The sequence below is a fragment of the Bubalus bubalis genome, chromosome 14 (genome assembly GCF_019923935.1).
Source record: "Bubalus bubalis isolate 160015118507 breed Murrah chromosome 14, NDDB_SH_1, whole genome shotgun sequence".
Lineage (NCBI taxonomy): Eukaryota > Metazoa > Chordata > Mammalia > Artiodactyla > Bovidae > Bubalus > Bubalus bubalis.
The window spans coordinates 28,849,721-28,864,076 of NC_059170.1; the positions used below are offsets into that span (position 1 = coordinate 28,849,721).

General features: G+C 60.9%; 1 protein-coding gene across 1 annotated transcript; it reads right to left on the reverse strand.

The window, feature by feature from the left end:
* Positions 1 to 660: 660 nt before the first annotated feature.
* Positions 661 to 10,665, reverse strand: GATA5 (GATA binding protein 5). The gene is made up of 7 exons (XM_006072302.4): positions 10,384 to 10,665; positions 9,635 to 10,193; positions 8,189 to 8,364; positions 2,743 to 2,868; positions 2,176 to 2,263; positions 1,763 to 1,890; positions 661 to 1,439 (listed from the first exon to the last, which is right to left on the reverse strand). Exons 2-7 carry the CDS (start codon positions 10,170 to 10,172, stop codon positions 1,284 to 1,286), a joined length of 1,212 nt encoding a protein of 403 aa, XP_006072364.1. The 5' UTR covers positions 10,173 to 10,193; positions 10,384 to 10,665; the 3' UTR covers positions 661 to 1,283.
* Positions 10,666 to 14,356: the final 3,691 nt, after the last annotated feature.

The following is a 14,356-nucleotide window of genomic DNA, read 5'->3' on the forward strand; positions in this document are numbered from 1 at the left end:
TGATGGGGAGAGGAGAGCAAAATCAAGTTTCTATGTTACATGTTTTCTGATGGTGTCATTTGTCTTTAAAAAAAAAAAAAAAGACAAGGTCACATGGAGATGCAGCTGGTTGAATCTTGGGGTACAGACTCAGAATGAAGGGACACGTTCAGGAAGGATGAGTGTTCTTAAATATGAAGGAGACGTTTTTACATAGGATGGTGCAACAGTGGCCGTTCTAGATGGTTTACAGAACGTAAGATTTCAGAATTAAATTGGGAGTTGGAGGCAAAAGCTTTCAGTTGGAAGATTTTACATTATAAAAAAGAAAGCACGGTTTCTGGCTTCCGTGGAAAAATCAGAAAGTCTTGTTGGTGAAGGGCAGCTGCAGGATGGGAGGGAGGGAGTGCCCCTTCTGCAGGGGGCCCCGCTCTCTGCTGCCTCTGGCGTCAGGCCGAGAGCCATTGTCAGCTCCTTGGGCAGAGGTGCCTCTACCCAGCACAACAGCTAATTTGTCATCCAGCCTTGGGGTGGGGGATGTTATTGGTGATGCTGTTGGGACAGACCCAGATGAGCCAGGACCTGTGGTCACCCCACCATCGGCCCTGAGAGTGCCCCTATGGGTCAGAATGGGGGTCCCAGGCACCTTGACGTACGAAATGGTCACAATATAGCCACAGATTCAGTCAGAACAAGGAAGGCTCTTTACTGCCCCGTCTGGGGAAAACCATACAAATAAATACCGGTCCACGATGACTATAATGTGATCGGCCCCTTGGGGTGGCGTCCTGGTACAGTGCCCAACCTGCCCATCTGTCCCTGGCTGTCCCATGCTCCAAGGAGGGGCAAGGTCTCCATGCCGTGTCTCTATCCATCAAACATGGGGAGTGGGCAGCCTGAGGGAGGCCGGGGAAGCCCGTGTCTGGCGGCCCCCTCATCCCCCGCTGCTGCCTGGCCTCAGTTGTGTCACCTGTGATCTTGGTTTTACAGCAGGAAGGTGGGTTTTCTCCTGCTGCTACCACCTGTAAACATGATGATGACAAGCGCTGACGACAGACCTCAAGTAGGGGCTGGGAGCCCTGGGGCAGCCAGAGCCTCGCACACCACTTGAAGGTTCCTTGCTGCCCAGGGAGGGGGCTTGAGCCCTCCTCCCATCTACACAGAAGGCTGTGGCTGCCGCGCTGAGGGACACCCAGCACCTCCAGGTCCATCTGGCTCCAGTCTCTTCTGGCAGCAGGCCTGGAAGTCTCTTTTTGTGTTGGAGTAAAGAGGCAGCAAGGTGGGTCCATGGGGTGCCCAGGTACCTAGGCTAAGGCCAGTGCACACCAGGCCTCCTGGCGCAGGGCCCCGCCAAGGCCAGCCTGCTGGCCCAGGGCTGCAGAAGGCAAAGCAAAGTCCTCAGGCTCGAACTTGAACTCCAAGTGGCTGGGGGCCAGGGGGTCATCCACCTGTGCAGAGCCCTGCAGGGAGGACGGGCCATGTGTGAGCCTTGGGAACAGCTGGCTGGCCCACCTGAGGGTGGGAGCCCTTTGACAGGAGGGCTTCCTCAGCTCCTGGAATTGGTGTGGGTACTCCTTTGTGAGGAATGATGTGATAACCTCAGAAGAGCTCTCAGTCAGCGTCGGCCACAGGGCACCCCCCAGCTCCATCGGCCAGCTGTGTGTCCAGCCCCAAGTTTCTAGGAGGGGACCGTGGGGGCTCTGACCTGGCCGAGATGCCAGGGTTCCTCCTGGAAATGCCTGGGAACCAGCTCTGTGCACCCTACCCACCCCGTCCTCCTTACCTGGGAGGTGACACTGGGCCCAGGGCATGAAGGGGATGCCAGGCTGGGCTCGGGCTTCAAAGTGGCTGCTGAAACCTCTGGGTCAGGGACAGAGGCTTGTGGGGAGGCTGTGGTGTGCCCTGAAGACCCTGGTGGGGGTGGGGGAAGATGGGGCATTTATAGACACTGTAGATTTGGTAACATGGAGTGGGGGTGGGGGTGGCCTCCTCCACCGGAGCCCCTGCCCCACGCCATGAACTCAGGCCACCCCAGCCCCTTTCCCAGCCAGGGCAGTGGCAGGGACTTGTACTTCAGGAAGATGATGCTTGCACCAAACATGTGAATCTCTAATGGTGGAATGTGAGGCACCCAGAGTGATTTCACAGGAAAACGTGGGCCCCATGGGAGGCCTCTCCCAGCCCTGGACCCCGCACCTGAGGAGCCCTTGGTCTTGGCAATGTTCTTCGGCTTCCGTTTTCGTGTCTGGATGCTCTCTTTCTTCATCGCCAGGGGCCGCGGTACCTGGCAGGGTGGCAGCGGTGGATGGCTAGTCACTGTCTGCGGTCACCCCCGTGGCCTCTTGCACGGCCATCTGCCCAGATCTCAGCCCTGCAGAGCCGGTCACTGCTGCAGCCCTGTTTGGGGAGTTGCTACGCGCCAGGATCAGTGCTTTCCTCCAGGCAGGGCGGGGCGAAGCCTGTCCCACGCCAGCTTCCCGGGACTGGGGGCTGCGGGGGTCCAGAAGAGCCCTGGAGGTGTCTAGCCTCTGTCCTAGCTGAATGGCTGCAGTGAAGCTGCAGTGAAGCTATGGTTTCCGAGAGCCTGTCTGTACCATCAATCTAACAGTAACGTGTGTGCATGGTATGGGCAGTGGGGCCACATGTGTACAGGCATGTATCCACTCAGCCCAGGCCCTGCCTGATCGACACCCTGCCCTGTTCCTCAGCCCCGTCTCAGGCCAGGGGGTCCACTTGTGCCGGCAGCCCCATGGCCCTGCTCACCCCGTGCAGCTTCATGTAGAGCCCGCAGGCGTTGCACACTGGCTCGCCGTCTGCGTTGCGCCGCCAGAGGGTGGTGGTGGTGGTGTGGCAGTTGGTGCAGCAGAGGCCGGCCCGGCGGGATGAGGACTGTGGATGGGAGGCTGGGTGAGTGTGGCAGGTGCAGCCGAGTGGGAGGATGGACACTGGACTCAGGGCTGACCAGTTATGGGGTTGGGTATGCAAGGGGCTGGGTGAGAGGCCTTTGGGTGCTAAGGTCCTGAGGCTGCCCAGGATTCCTTGTGGGCAGGAGCTTTGACCTAGCTCCCAGGAGCCCTGGGACAGATCACTTCATCCTTCTGGGCCTCAGCTTGCCTATCAATAAAATTGGGGTGACAGCAGACCTGCCTAGGTCCATTGTGGGGTCAGGATCTTACGAGAAGTGCAGGACACACAGGCTGTTGGGTTTCCATTGTGGCCTCTTTTTAACCAACACTGGGCCTTCACTCTGTATTTCTGTGGTGGAACAGCATCCCTAGGGGCCACAGGGCCCCCTCAGGTCAGGCCCCAGACTGAACATTCAGGGGGCCTGCCTCCGAAGACTTGGGGCTCTGAGCACATGCTCAGCTTAACTGCTTGCACCAGACAGTGGGCAGCGGGTGTCCACACCTGCCCTTGCTGCTCACTGGCCCAGGAAGGAGAGTGGGGCCTGTCTGGAGACCCCCCACCAATCATTTCTAAGAAAACGCAGACCTGGAAAAGCCTCCTCTCCTCCCTCCCCAGGTTGGGCAGCTGTCAGAGGCCCCAGGGAATCCGTTCTGTTTAGTCTGAGGCCTGGCCTCTGATCTCCAGGGCAGGACTCTGCCTTGGGATCTGGGGCACAAGGGCCACAAGACAGGGAAGGGATGAGGCCTAGGAGGCTCCAGAGGGAGGGCAGGGCGGGAGCTCCTGGCCTGGCTGGGGAGACCCCACCCTCTGGCCGGCAGCCTCCAGGCCACAGCTGTGTGGGGCCTGATGTCCAGCCTGGCAGGCATCACCAGTGGTCTCCCCAGGGGCCTAGGGGTGGACCTGCGCCCTGGTTGGAGTGCAGAGAGCTGGTGGCTGGCCCGGGCCCAGCAGAAGTGGAAGGGCAGTGGTGGCCACAGCCCTGGGGCAGATGGTGGGACACGGCCCTGATACAGGAACCCCAACCCCCCAGTCAAGTGGCCCCCAGACTGACACCACCCTGGAGAGCTGGCAACCACATCCTGACCTTGTCTAGAGAGCAGCTGCTTTTACTGGACACTACTCGAGTCTCCCTCCTCCCTGCCCCCTTTCCTCCCTTCCACCTGCCTCTCGGCTGCAGGGAGCTATGCCCACATGGAGGCGCGCCACCCCCCAGAGCCCACTGTCCCACATGAGGCAGCATCTCCTCCCATCCCTGCTGCCTGCCCCGGTCCAGAATCTCCTGAGCCCCCAGTCCATTCATCTTCTTAAGGTGGGAGGAGGTCTTGGGACTTCCCCAAGGTTCCTAGATTGAACAAACAAACACGCAAACAGGATGCCCAGTTAGAATTGAATTTCAGATAAACAGTAAATATTTTCTGTAAGTACGCTCTATGCAATATTTGGGACACATTTAAAATGCTATTTGTTGCTTGTGTGAAATTCACACCTAACTGTGCATTTAGTAATCAGTCTGGTCACCCTGACCCACCTTCCCGGGTTACATCATGGTCCCTTACTCCTGCTGTGCCTTCAGACCAGGAGTACCATGGCTTGAGGCCCCTCGCCTCCAAACCAGCTGGGACCCTCAGGGGCTCTTACCAACTTTTGCCCCCTTAGAGTTCACACTGCCATCCCACATTCCAAAAACAAACAAAAAAAAAGTTAGCATCACTGAAACTCAGGAGTCACAGGAGTGCTGTCTCCTGGGCTGTCTGGCCACTTCCTGCTAAAATCCTTTCTATAGGAACACTATCGCAAGGGCGTAAAGAGACCCACGCAAGGCCTTCATGCCAGCACTGTTTTCAACAGCACACCACACAGCTGCACACACGTGGGCACCACTGCAGACACACGCGCCCCCACGTGTCCCCCAGAGTTGCCCATGCATCTAGGAAGCAGCAGAACTACACACACCACCTCAGGTGGTGGTGGGTAGAAACTTCCTCAGGCGGACCGAGTGTACACAGGACACAACCTCAGGTGGTGTGAACCCACCACCTGGACCCCAAGGGCGTAGTGAAACCCAAAACTCACGTTTGAACATTTCTCCAGTGACCGTAGATTAAAATCCATAAACTGGAAATCAGATTAAAATCAAGAAAATGGGTAAAAGAATGACTTTGACAGAATTCTCCGAAGCGCTTGCTGATTCATCTTTTTCCGTCCCCTCAGTGCCTGCGTCTTACAGGGGGTGGGGAACTGAAGCTCAGACGAGTGGCCAGGGCGAGGGGGTGGTCCCGGGGTGGACAGAACCTCCTCCCTTGGCTGATCACACCCCGTGGCCACAGCCCCGGGGCCATCTGCGGACACCCGGAGCCTCCCTCTGTCCTTCCGTGCTCACGGCCAGGCCAGGCGGCCAGGCCTGGCCACTCTCAGGGCCCCCTAATCGCTGGGCCTCTCCAGGCTGCGTTTTCTTTTTCTCTTTCAGTTGGTTCTTTTCAAAAGAAGTGGAACTTCAAAGCCAGTGGCAGAGCTGGCCTGAGTGCCAGGTTCCACAAGGATCTAGGCATCCAGAGGAATGAGGGTAGGAGGCAGCTGGAGCCAGGTGGGGGGCTGGAAGGGATGGGGGGCTCTGGAGAGGGTGTTGGGAAAGTAAAGTCTGCAGATGGTGGAGCAGCAAAGACGCGGCCATTTCAAACAGGTCCTCCGCGTGCTCTTGGCGGGGAGACCTGGGGACACTTAGCCTGATGGACGTGGGACCCCCGTCCCCACACTTGGGGCAGCATGTGCCAGGTTTGCTGTGCAGGAAGGCTCACCCGGAGCTGGTGAGTGTTCCAAGGAAGCTGGGCTGTCCGTGGCACAGCCACGTCCTGGAGCTGGGCCAGAACCAGTCTTAGGCTCACAGGCCTGCTGTCCTCAGAGTCTGGCTTCTGGGCTCCGATGTTCAGAGGTCAGGCCAGGCCGAGGGGCACTCGCAGAGACCCTGGCCACAGGCACATGTCAGCAGAGCCACTGCGACAACCCCCTCTACTCGTCTTCACTGACCGAAGCCTCGGGTCAAAGGTGTAAGCCTCACCCTACGGCCCAGGATACACACAGGAGGCACAGGGTAGAACAGCCAGGGGCTCCTGCTGGGAGGGGGCGACGCACACTTGTCATCGTCACATTCCTGTATTCTTGGTGACAAGCTTCTAGGACGTTTGGAATTATTTAAAGGAGGGCGGGCCCAGCTCTTCCTGGAGAGGGCCCTCCTGGGCCATCACTTCTGCTCACACTCCAGGGAGAGTGAGACCCCAGAGTGGGGGCAAGCCTGGGGTGACCAGCCCAGCACCTCCTTGGCCAGGAGCACATGGGCTGGGCTCTGGCCTCAGGACTCTGAGAATCTTGGGGTTTTCACATGGAGCCTGGCCCTGCAAGGACCAGCCACCTGGTGAGCAGTGGGGCCACCCTGAGGGACAGGCAAGCACCCTGCAGCCAGTGAGAGGAGCCCCCCAGGAGCCTGCTCAGGGAGACACGGGGAGTAGTGGGGCCATGAGGATGCCCTGAACCTCAGCACCACTCAGCAAACACTTCCTGGCTGTGCTTTACATTCAGGTCCATGTGGGCCTGGAGTCAGGGCAAGCAGGCTGCCCACCTTCCAGGCCCTGCGGCCTCAGGGAGACAAGCAGACGTGCAGGGATTCCCCCACCCTAGATGGCACCCCAAAGCTAATTATTTCATGTCCCCAGACTTGGAAACCGAGGCTTCACCAGGCCAAGCGCCTGTCTGTCCTCAGCCCACCCATGGCACTGGCCACGGCTGTCCAATTTCCCTTTCCAGCAGGTAATGGGCAGTTCCCGAATTCGGCTCACAGGGGGCTAGACAAGAAGACTCAGGGCAGGGTCAGGAGGCTGAGCGTGAGTGGGGCATTGTGGGAGCTCGAGGCCACAGTCCTGGTCTGAGCCTGGGGTTGCCGCTAGCCGGCTGCAAGTCCAGGGAAGCCCCTGGTGGTCACCTGGCTGTTGTGAAGGTAGATGCCTCAGCGTGCAGATGGTGGCCTCTGCCTGCCCACCCCCAAGTTAGGAATTTTCTGCAGGGAGGTGAACCCTGCAAGGGAAGAGGTGGAGAGGATGGCCCACTTCTCCTGTGTACTTGGCACCCGGTTCAGGGCTGGCCCCAGAAGAGTACAGGGAATCAGAGGAGGGAGCCAGCCTGGGTCACGGCCCCCTAGGACCCTCTCCCTTGGGCTCAGTTTCCCCTTCCCAGACATTGTCTGGGCTGTGGGCATGAATACAGGCAGAAACAACAGTGGGGGTGCTGTGAACTCCGAGGGCGACCCTCTCTGCAATTGGATCCACATGGGTGCAGAGAGGTGGGGGACCCACGGAGCCTCCGAATCCAGGCCAGACCAGAGGAAGAGAAACAGCAGCTGCCCTCAAGCTGCTGAACGCCTCAGTCCTGCTCCCTGCCCACCCATTTTGGGGCCTCAGAGCGTCCAGCCCCGGTGCTGCCATAGCTGGGGCTTCACGTTTCCAGTAAAGGCCTGTGACTGACCGCCCCGCAGCTGTGGCAGGACCATCCCACAGCATCTGCCATGGAAAGCCCTTCCATACTCCAAGTCCTGACACCAGAACAAGCCACCTGTAGGGCTCCCACAAGCCTTAGCCCGGACCCAGGAAGAAGCCCCTGCGGCCCCTCGACTTTGGACAGATGGAATTTCTGACAGAATTACTTGACCATCAAAGTTTGCCTGTGAAACAGCAGAGAACAAAGCAACTTGAAACCTTTACACAGCTTCTGGAGACTCTGCCCTGCTGCGGGCAAAACTTGGGAGCCCAGTCCCCTACTTCGCCTACCAGCTGTACAGCAGAGAAGCAAAAGTGAAAATGAGTTTTGCCCAGCGAACAACCATACACCTGGTCTGGACCCATCCCTGCAGTATCAGGGGCAGCGGTCCCAGTGTCTGTCCCCTGTACGAGTCACTGTCAGCCCACAAAGCCAGCATCCAGCAGCCACTTTTCCCTCCAGTCCCACCTGGGGGCCAGGTCATCTTGCCTCTCCACCGCCCCACCACCTGGCAGCCCAAAGTCCCCAGAGTCACACGGCTGAGTCCCCAGCCGGCACACAGTGATCCTGGCCCAGGAGGTTCAGTGTGGAGCTCAGGGAAGCCCAGCCCCTTGGGGGAGACCCCGAAGACCCTCTGGAGGAGTGGCCCCCAGCGCAGGGGGGCCCGTGGCAGTGGGCCAGGTGCTGTCATCCTGCCCGAGCCTCCCCTCCCGCTCCCAGAGCTCCACTGGCTCCCAGGCTGTGATCGAGGAAGACCAGCCTGGCCACCCGCACTCACCAGGCGCTTCTGCGGCCGCACGAGGGGCCGGTTGACACCGTTCATCTTGTGGTAGAGGCCGCAGGCGTTGCACAGGTAGTGGCCGGTGCCGTCGCGGCGCCACAGCGGCGTGGACAGGGCCCCGCAGTTGACGCACTCGCGCCCCTCGCCCGGGAACTCCTCCAGGAGCTCAGCCGCTGCGGGAGCAAGGCGGGCAGCCGCTGGACGAGGCTCGGGCCCTTCCTGGGAGCCGCGAGCCGCCGCGTTCGCACCACCTTTTCCTCTCCTTCCCCTTTGTGCCTTTATTTTGCTAATTTAATTTGTCTAACTTTCTTTTTAAGTTTAAATTCACACACAGCGATGTTTGTGCCAGATTTAAGTCATTTGTCAGGGCTGCTTTATAAGGTCGGGGGAGAGTTAATAAACGCAACCCTGGGTAGGGCAACAGGGAACTAACTGCCCTACTCAGAACGGGGTCCAGCATCGCTAATTTTGACCACTGGGGAGGCAGGAGCGTCTACACTGGCAGAAGACCCTCGAGGGTCGATCGGAGGGGCAGTCAGGGATCGCGGGACCCTACAGGGACGGTGGCGCCTTCACTGTCAGCTTTCGTGGTCTCGGCACAGTCCTCCCACTTGAGCAGCACACACGGCCACAGCGGCGCGGCCTCCAGGCCCCTCCAGACCTGGCCGGGCGCTGGCGACACTTGGGCGGCAGGATCGGGTGGGGGCGGGGCGGGGATCAATCATCGCCTGGCCGGGGGTGGGCGCCAGGCGTGGGGCGCCTAGGCGGCCGGGTCAAGTGGATCCCGCTTCCTGCGCCGCTGCTGCCGAGGAGCTGAGGAGGAGTGTAGGCTAAAAGACCGGAGCAGCAAAAAAAAGGAATGGCCCTTGGTTTTGGGGGAGTGCGAGTGAGAAAGTGTCCGTGGCGCCCATTACTCAGAAGCGGGGTGGGGAGCAAATCTCAGCTTTACAGGTCTGGAATCCGATCACTCAAATTTAGATCCCAGAGAGGGACTGGGACTGGGTCTCAAATTAGAATATGTAAACATTTTAAAACAGAGACGAATGTGGTGGTGTACTTAAATAAACGAGAATTTTGAGCTTAAAAAAAAAAAAGCCATTTCCCAAACTTTTCATAAAAACCGTTTAAGACATAGGCTCTAAATGGTATCATCCCAGAATACTGGGTTTGGATGAACGAAAAGTGAAAACACAGATATGTGTATGAAGGATCTCAAGACCGGGTTTTCATCTTGGTGTGGGTGAGGTGCCAGCAGCCGCCGGGTTCCACCCAGGCTTACATGTCCCCCGGGGTCTGGGCCTGCCCCAGGCTGGTGTCCCACCTGGCAGAGAAAGCCCTGACTCTGGAGAGGGGGGCATTTCGCAGGGTGCGGGTTTGCACATGCCAGAACCGCCAGAGCCCAGGACCCTGGTCAGTGGAGCCAGTTCCCAGTCCCGCACTCACCGAAGGGGGCTCTGCGGCCAGGGAGGCCAGCCGGGAGGCCCTGTAAGCTGTGCAGGACGCTGCCGTCCAGGGGTCCGGAAGTCCAGGACGGGGCCACTTCGGCGCTCATGTAGGCGGGGTAGGCTGTGGGGTACGAGGAGCTCACGGGCCTCCCGAGCGCTGCTGGGTACTGCTCCCGAGCCAGCATCGCGCCCTGAAAGGCGCCGTTGTCCCGGGTCCCCGTGCCACCTCCGGGCCCCGGGGAACTGTGCGCAAACGGGAAGGCCGTGGTCCCGGGCGGCGGAGCGGCCGGTGCGTGGGGGCTGCCGGAGCCAAACGCTGACGAGTCTGCCGCGGCCGCCTGCGCCCAGCCGGGGTGCGCAGTGATTGCGGGAGCCTGCGGGCCCGGTTCGCACGCCGGCAGGTAGGGCAGCATGGAGGGGACCCGCGCGGGCGGCACAAACACCGGGGAGCCGGCGCCTGGCGTGTGCAAAAAGGCGCCCGAGTCCGCGTAGGCGGTCTGACCGGGGCTCGGGGCCAGCGCCAGGCTCTGGTACATCTTCCCTGGCGCGGCCTTGACCTGTAGACGAGAGGGACAGGCGTCCAGGTCACGGCTACTGTGCCCCACAGGTGCTGTCGCTCGGGCCGCGCTTCTGGATCCCCAGCTTGGAGGTTCCTGGGGCAGGAACCCGCGGGGACAGGATGGCAGGGGCAGGGGCGACTCTAGCGGCCCGTGGGGCATCCGGGCTCAGCCACAGTGCGGAGCTCACCTCTTTCACAGCCGGGGCTTCCGAGGTTCACAGGTAGGCTCAGTGGGCACAGAGAAGGAGAAACCGGGGGGTCCGCAGGGCGCAGGCTTTGGGCTCTGGGAGAAGGAGCCCGGCTGGGTAGGGGCAAGCGGCCGGGTCCGGCTGCGGTACTTGCCCGCTGGTCGTGAGGATCCGAAGGCGCGAGGGCGCGGCGGGCGGCGGGTTGCAGACTGGAAGCCGGGGTCCTTGCAGTTTCGCGAATCCCGGCTCCTCCGCCGCCCCTCGGCACAGCTCCGCCCGGACCTGGCCCGCCCCCGCCGCGCCGCCCCTTCCCTCCCGGGGGCCCTCCCCTCCCTCCCCGCGGGGTCAGAGCCAGGGCTGCGGCCTCGGTGCCACGTGACCGAAGCAGGCCCGGCGCTCGGGGCTCCGCGGGAAAGGCGACCGGACGCACACGGCACGGGGCAGCCAGCGCTGAGTCCTTGCCAACGCGGGCCACACGAACCAGCCAGGTGCTCGGCACCGCCGACCCGGAGGACCTCCGACGCCGAGACTTCTCTAAATGTGTTAGGGCTTTTGAAGTCCTCCCTCTTAATGGGTGTTAACGGCGGGCTGCCGCTAAGGCTGGTTAAGTGTCTGGGGCTGCGGTGGATAAGTCTGTGACCCTGGCTGTGCAGCGATCATGGATATGGTGGTGTGGACTCTTCATTGCGCCCTTGGTCTGGGGCCTTTAGCAGGGATCCGGCTCCCAAAGTGACAGCCCAGCCCAGCTCCGTTCCCCTGAACTCAGATCCTGTTCCATGGCCACTGCACCCGCGAAGTCCAGCGGGAGTCCAGCAGCTTCCTCAGTGACCAAGCAGGGCCACTGTCCCCTCTCATTCCCTGCTGGGGATGCAGGTCGGGTGGGCAGCCTCCGTCTGGAGGCACTTCCATTCCCCAAGGTCCCTGCGTAGCTCCTTGCCTCCACCCCTTGGCCGGGGTACTTTCACTGTGTGGGGAATTCTCAAAAGAGTCTCCTCAAGGCACTAGAAATGTAGGAAGGGTGGGAGGCCACTCGGGTCTGGAGGTGGCCCCTGGCACTCCCTGGGTGACCCTGAAGGTGCCAGCACCCTGCTGAAAGTGTCCTCCAAGCAGCTTCACTGACTGATGATCCAGCCTCCCCACCAGGCCATACTTTCCAGCCACCTTACAGCAGGCGCTGGACCACCATCCCTGGGAGCAGGGCTCACTGGAGGGCCCTTGGCTGCTGCACTTGGGGCAATGAATGTTTTTCGTTTGCAGAAATGGGCCATCACCTCCACCATTGGTCAGGGTGCTCTCCACCTGTGGAGGGGTGGGCACTCAGTCCTCTCCCTCTACTCCTGCACAAGACTAGAATTTGGGGTGCACATCAGGTCACCTACGGCCCCTGAAAGATGGCAAGCAAGGGTTCCACTCTCACCTGGGCGGGGGACCCCATGGAAGGTTCCCCAGAGGCTCTGGATTCTTCAAAAGCCTAGGTATGTCCCATTGGGAGGGGGCTTAGGGGTCTTCATTATCCCCTTTACTCTCCGCTCCCAGTGCTTCCCCCACAGCAGTCTCTGCCTCCTCTCCCACCCTCAGGGCCCCTGGGTCCACATCACCCCAACAGGCTGCCCTAGTACCCATTCCCCACGCGCTTCCCCCTGTCGGAACAGAACCCTCCTCACCCTACCCCCTGCAGACCCCGCCAGTGGATCTCATCTTTCTCTCTTCCGCAGTGGGCGGGGCAGGAGAGGGGGCGGGGATCCTGGAAACGCACAGTGCCAAAGGCCCCCAGGGCTCGCGAATGCGCATCTCCCGGGGGAGGTTCACCAGCGGCCCAGGCGCTGAGCCCGCAGCACTGTCTCTGTGGCCCTCATTGCCTGCCCCTCACACTGGCTTGGGGAGGAGTTAGTGTGACTGGGTCCTTTGGTGTCTCCCTGGGACTTGCACTCAGCTGGCACCACATGGAGGCCAAGGGGGTGCCAGGTGAGGGGAGCAGAGGGCTGGAGCCCCATGGTCTCAGCTGCAATGGAGGAGGCTGTGGAGCTGGGTGCTGGGCCCAGAGATCAGAGCTACCGTGGTGGGTGGAAGAATTTCTACCCTGAGGTCAGTCCTGATTACCCCTCTCTGAGACCCCTCTAGGCTTCCCAACCTGGGAACCTAACCAGAGTCGGCCTGGGGTCTGGGGGAGTGGGGGCTATCTCTCAACCCCGGAGATAAGAGAGTTGGCTTGTTAACCCCCTGGTGACCAGACAGAGCCAAAATCCATGATTTCAGGTCCGACAGCGGCTGCATGAGGGGCCTTAGGCAAAGTGAGGACCAGGGCCTGAGTGGCTGGGGAGTTGGGTCCTGGGGTGGGACAGGCCCTCCCAGCCAGCTGGGTTCTGGGGTCATTTGCGCAGCAGCTGCTTCTTCCCAACCCAAAGCTTGGGAATCCCTCACTTAGACACATGCATCAGAAAGGAAAACAGGCCTCCTGGGGAAAAAAGGAGGGGGCAGGGCCTCTAGGCCAGCCCCCAAGAGGGACCCAGGCCTCTCCTTGGGTACCTCAGGGCCACCCCTGGGGTAGGGCCCAGGAGCCAGCTCCTTAGGGCGCAGCTAGCTGTCTGGGTCACCTGCCAGAGCTCTACCCCCAACCCCAGCCTCCCAGGGTCTGCCCTTCTATAGGTGGGGGCTCAGGGAAGGAAGCCCAGGCTGCCTGGGTGGGGCCTGGGGTGGGGACAGGCTGGGAGGTCAGGGGCATTCTGTGTCCTCCCCCAGGTATTCAGATAAGCCCCATGCACCCTCCCTTCTGGGTGGGAAAAGCCAGTTCAAAGTCAGCCCCACCCCTGCCTTCCGCACTCTGAGGCCCCTCTTCCCTGATCTGGGTTGTCTGCTGACTCCTCCTGCCCCTTGGGGAGAACGAGGTGGGGTCCAGGTGGAGGGTTCCAGGGCCTCTCGAAGCCCAACAGGAACTTCAAAACTCAGCATGGTGAGGGAGGTTGGGGCGGGGACTCTCCAGAGGTACAATGGGGAGGGGCTTGGGGGCCACGTGGGTGTACAAGTCACTGTGGACACAGGTGCGTGCACCTCTCCTGCAGGGAGGGCTGAGCTCTGGAGCCCAAGGCCGCCTTGGGGTGGGCCCCCTTCTGGGGGCAGGGGCAGCGACTGCAGGGGGAAGGGCCCCCTGCACTCCGGCTGCTTTTGACACTGTCATCGGCACCGCTGTCACTAGGTTCCCTGAGGGTCTCTCACACACCTGACTGGCCCGGGAGCTTCTGTGTTTTGACTCCTTTAAGGCTCATGGCTGCCTGGTGAGCGGGGGCGATTCCCGTGAGCTGTCACGCCATGGCATAGATGAGAACCAGGGCCAGGCCTGCGGGGGCCAAAGGTTGGAACCCCACTCCGGGGCGCTCTTGGGCCTGCCCTGCTCTGTCTGCTGCCTCTCCTCTGCCCTTGCTGTCTGCCTGCTCCTCTGGCCACTGCCCCCTACCCTAGTCCATGACTGGCTCTTCCAGATCCTGCATTTCTAGGTCCTCAGCCCTTAGAGGGTCCATGTGGCTGGGTGGGGGCATCATCACTCACCCTGTCCCCAGGCTTAGTGAAGGGAGACCCCGGCCTTACACACAGCTTGCCCTGTGGATGACCCAGCTGGGCCTTGAGGTGGCTGCCGAGAAAAGGGGAGCAGAAAATGGAAACAGAGCTCGTGGGCACTGTGTTATTTTTATAACCCAGTCTGGTCTTGCAGGCCCTCCCGGCTGGGTCACCAGGCAACTCTCGTGAGTGAGGGGTCCTCCGGGGAGGGACTCAGGGAACTTGTTCTGGGGGAGACATAATCGCGCTTGTGCGGGTCATCTCCCCGTCTGTTGTTGGGAGCAAGCCTGTGGCTGTAGAGATGGCGAATGTCCTGTTTTCCACCAGCTTCCAGGCCCCGGAGTCCCCGCAGAGGGAGGGCATGGAGCCACAGCGCAGGCACATGGACAGAGAGACAGCCGGCCGGCTGACCCCTGGGAGG

Coding starts and splice junctions, on each gene's coding strand:
- GATA5 (XM_006072302.4), bottom strand. CDS start 10,172: ATGTACCAGAGCCTGGCGCTGGCCCCGAGCCCCGGTCAGACCGCCTAC. Junction 8,365..9,634: donor TGGCCGCAGAGCCCCCTTCG/GTGAGTGCGGGA, acceptor TTGCTCCCGCAG/CGGCTGAGCTCCTGGAGGAG. Junction 1,891..2,175: donor CAAGACCAAGGGCTCCTCAG/GTGCGGGGTCCA, acceptor CACCCCCACCAG/GGTCTTCAGGGCACACCACA.